At 43.3% G+C, this 4,266-nt stretch overlaps 1 protein-coding gene across 1 annotated transcript; it reads left to right on the plus strand.

The window, feature by feature from the left end:
• Nucleotides 1-421: 421 nt before the first annotated feature.
• BJX68DRAFT_229978 (NAD(P)-binding protein) lies at nt 422-2,065 on the plus strand. The gene is made up of 4 exons (XM_071039142.1): nt 422-628; nt 685-797; nt 861-1,199; nt 1,272-2,065. The coding sequence occupies exons 3-4, from the start codon at nt 936-938 to the stop codon at nt 1,953-1,955; spliced, it is 948 nt and encodes a 315-aa protein (XP_070902904.1). The 5' UTR covers nt 422-628; nt 685-797; nt 861-935; the 3' UTR covers nt 1,956-2,065.
• The last annotated feature ends 2,201 nt before the right edge of the window (nt 2,066-4,266 follow it).

Consider the following 4,266-nt stretch of genomic DNA (forward strand, 5'->3'; position numbering starts at 1 on the left):
TGGCCGGCTCATGGACTATTTCAACGATGGCACTTTTGTCCGCGTTTGCGTAGCGGGAAGGCATGTTGAGTCTGTTCAAGGTCTAGGCCGATTTTTTTGTCAACTGTTTTCTGTCTGCGTATCAACAGCTCTATTTACAAATTTAGGATTTATATAGTCTGTCAGTTTGACGTCTTTTTGATCCAGGGCTGCATTTGAAATTCAACTTGGAGTCCGTACTCGAAAACTATCCAAGAATGCTGCCTTTTCTTTGCCTGCCCATTCATACCACAAATTGAAGCTTGGCCTGGTGGGACCGATGAAGGCCCCTCATTGGTGATTGCTGAGTCAAGCTCGTCCGTCAAACTCTACCACCGTGGAGTGGATTCGGTCCGAGTCCACCGGACTTCTCAGACTTCTCCCTCGGATGATTTCTGTTGGCAGCAAAGGTAGTCGGACGAAAGTCTTCCCGTTCAACAATAACCTAGGGAGTGGTTATTATGGATGGGTTCACAGTATGGGCACCGACTCCAGTTCTTGGGACAAATCATATTTCTGTATCAGTTGAGCGATGGCAGCTTTCCTGCGGTTCCAATAAACACGGATAGATCCAGCGACGGCCGCAAACTTTGTGATTTGATTGTGGCATGTGGGGCTTCAGTCTTTGATTGCTATTGATGAAAAGGATTGCTAATCCGGCAACAGCTTTTCGATGACGCACGACTGGTGTTAATCCATGGACACCTTCCAGCCTCATGATTATAGACTCGGTGGACCTGCTTACAACTCCCTTGCACGAGTTCCTTTCCATTGTAATGGTGAGTTTATTAGTCAAGTCTCCGAGCCGGCTAGAAAATTGACCGATGATCATCTAAAAGCAGACAAAATAACCCGCAGTGGTTACAGATTGCAAAATTATTCTCTGAGGCAAAGCCTGGGCAGACATATTTTTCCAGATGGCGAATCATACTGTTGGGGTGTTTCCCGCCGCAGGAGGCATTGGTGGTAGCACTGTCAAGCATCTCCTGCCGCGTCTTCCGCCATCAAACCTAGTCTTCATCGCTCGAAGCCCCGAAAAGCTCAAGTCTCTGCCTGTCGCAGACGCAGTCCTTCGCCGCGCAGACTACGATGACGATGAGAGTCTCCAGCATGCATTTGATGGAGTGGATACACTGTTCCTGATATCATACCCATCGGTGGAGCATGAGCATCGATCTGAGGTGAGGTTCGCATGAGAAAGAAGGACAGCGATCATAGGAAATACGCTGACCATCATATTTTGGTATCCCTAGCGTCACCGTTTCGCGATTGACCTGGCGATCCGGAGTGGAGTGAAATATATCTTCTACGGTTCACTGGGATACGGTGGCAACCCGGATAACGACGAGTCCGTAGCCCATGTCATGCAGGCGCATCTGGATACTGAAAGATATCTCGACAAGTGCGCGCGTGAGCATATGGGCTTTGGCTACACAGTGATTCGTGAGGGTCTCTATTCCGAGTCGTACCCTCTTTATACGGCTTTCTTTGATCCCAAACACCCCGTCGATGACATAAAAATCCCACACGATGGATCAGGACCTGGGATTGCGTGGGTCAAGCGCGAGGAACTCGGGGAAGGTACAGCAGAGCTTTTGGGAAGATTTGTGAAGGATCGGGCAAGGTTCAAATATAAGAACCAAAAGCTCCTGCTGTCAGGATCCAAGACACTGACGCTTGGGGAAACTGTTGCTATACTAGGAAAGATTGCCAGTCACCCAGTGCGTATTCTCCCAGTTACCGTGGACGAATTTGCGAAACAGCCTCAGGTAGGACCCAATTTCACTTACCATGGAGTTGATCATTCGAAGGTGTGGGCGACAACCTTTGAAGCGTTCCGTCGTGGGGAGGCAGCTTTCGTTTCCCCTTTACTTGGAGAGCTCCTGGGTCGCGAGCCGGAAGATTTTGAGACAACAATCTCTAGGTCGCTTGAATAAATGCAGTGGCATCTTGACATTCATCGTCACTCAACATGCTTAGAGATTTCCTCTATAGAGATTCTTCAGCCCCCTTGCTACCTGCACTAGCTTTAGTTGGCAGAGATGCGAATGGTACAATCTTTGATTGCCCGAATCCTTTCTACCCAACATAAATCATGACAATAACATGAGATAACGATAGCCAAAATAATCTGGAAGACTCTTGAGGCTACTGAATATCAAGTGGCTTTCTTTTGATCGATCTTCCAAGTCATACTCTTGGGATTCAATGTAGCGTTAATACATCTCTTAGTCTTTCTCCTCTGATTCTGGACGGAGGTGGAAACCTTTATGGCGATGATCTATACTTTTTTCGCTACCGGGTAGCGTCAATTTCTTGCCGGTGATTCTAATGCTGTTATTGAAAATTAGAATCTTGTGGACGCAAGTACCACACATATGTATCGATATTTCCCTCAGCCCCTCGCCGGAATGCGGGGATGTAACAACTCGTGTTACGTAAGATCTTACCGGGTTAAGGCGGGAATCCAATGACGCGCCGAGTGTTATAAACACAGTGAGTACATATGCACTTATACGTACTTGATTTTCTAGGACGACCGTAGACTTCCTCTTCAGGACACCACTGCTTTAGTGAGGGCGCTCAGGGGTCTGCTTAGTGAGTATTCTATATATTATGGATTACTACTTACTAAGTACTCAGCCCTTGCTTATAAGCTATCACATGTACTTACTAAGCTACTTACCTGTCAGATAAGCCCTATCGTTCCTGCTTAGGACCGGGAGGTCTTAAGGTATTCTGATATTGAAAGAGAAGACTACTTCTTTATAAATAAAGAAGGTAAATGTTACGGAAGGTTGACCTCTCAAGCCTTCCTAAACCTTGGGATCGTCTTGACCTAAGCCCTGACAATGGATTGACTTACTCAGGTTGACTCAACGTCCAACTAGTATGAAGACTAGTCACGGTCGGGGTTGGCTAAGGTGGAATGAAGTAAGGCCAGCCTTCACCACGTATAATAAAGCCTATCAAGAAGTACTAGATGAAGTGTTATTACAAGGGTCTTGAATCAGAATAGTCTAAAGGTAGCACTTAGAATAATAATAGTATTAATCATGAAGAATAAGTAAGACTAAATACAGGTAGGTAATAAGCGTCCTTAAGTATCCTTTATATCTGACTACCATCCTAACGACTATCCCATGGTAGTCTCTTAGGTAGTTGTTCCCTACTACTATCTTAACTACCCCCTGGTGGTAGTTTAAATGGTAGTCTCACGTGTTTGCTTAGCGTGCTAGGGTACTACCATTTTCTATGTCCTTTACCTAATTCAAAATTATACTTTATTAGAACTCTATTTATCCCAGGCTATAGTTTATAGTCCTTATAGGTCCTATGCCCCGGGCCCGTGGTTTCCCCAGGTCCGTAGTCCTGAGATCGTGATCCAGACTGATCCATGGTCTATAAGGGTTCTTAGTCTCTGGGTGTTGGTTGTTAGGTATTCATGGGCGCTTAGTCTTTTGGGTGAGCTGTGCTATACAACAGCTTATCTTTAGCGTAGTTTATAAGCGCTTGGGGTTGTGCCTATTAACACTAAATGTCTATAACATTATTACAGCAGTAAAGTTATCATGGGGTGAATATTAACCTTAGTTAATATTATCATGAGCATAAGATTATCCCGGGGATAATCTTATTGTTGAGGAATATTATCCTCCCGATAATATTCTGACCACTGAAATGTTCTGCCGAAAGAACGTCTGACCGCTTGGCTGGGTTCATAACAGTAAACTAGGTTTCTAAAAGATAGGGTAGCTTAGATTCTAAAGATAATAGATAGTAACTAAAACTAATTACATATAATAATAAGTATCCTTAAATACTATACTCCCATCAGACCTAGGGTCTGATCAGGTTAGATCACTAGTCTGCCAAAGGTCATTACATAGGGTTAGTATCAGATCCATGATCTAATCATAGTCCTAAACTAGTCTAGTATCAGACCTTTAATCTATTTAGTTAGAATAACCTAGATTCTAGTCCCTAATATAATATCTTATTAATAATATAATATCCTATTATTACTATAATCTTACTAGGTAGATTTATTAGTTAATAATATCCTATCTCTTAGTATAGCTCTCTAATAATCCCCCTCTTTTAAGGTCTTTATCCTAAAGATATAAGTAATATAGTATCCTTAGATAAGTTAAGTTCCTAATATCTAATCTCTTTTATCCTCTTATACTACCTAGGTACTAACTTCCTTTATAATAGTAGATTCCTCTAGGATAAAGAAAACCCTCT

This window comes from Aspergillus pseudodeflectus (genome assembly GCF_044049435.1).
Source record: "Aspergillus pseudodeflectus strain CBS 756.74 chromosome Unknown BJX68scaffold_7, whole genome shotgun sequence".
Taxonomy (NCBI): Eukaryota; Fungi; Ascomycota; class Eurotiomycetes; order Eurotiales; family Aspergillaceae; genus Aspergillus; species Aspergillus pseudodeflectus.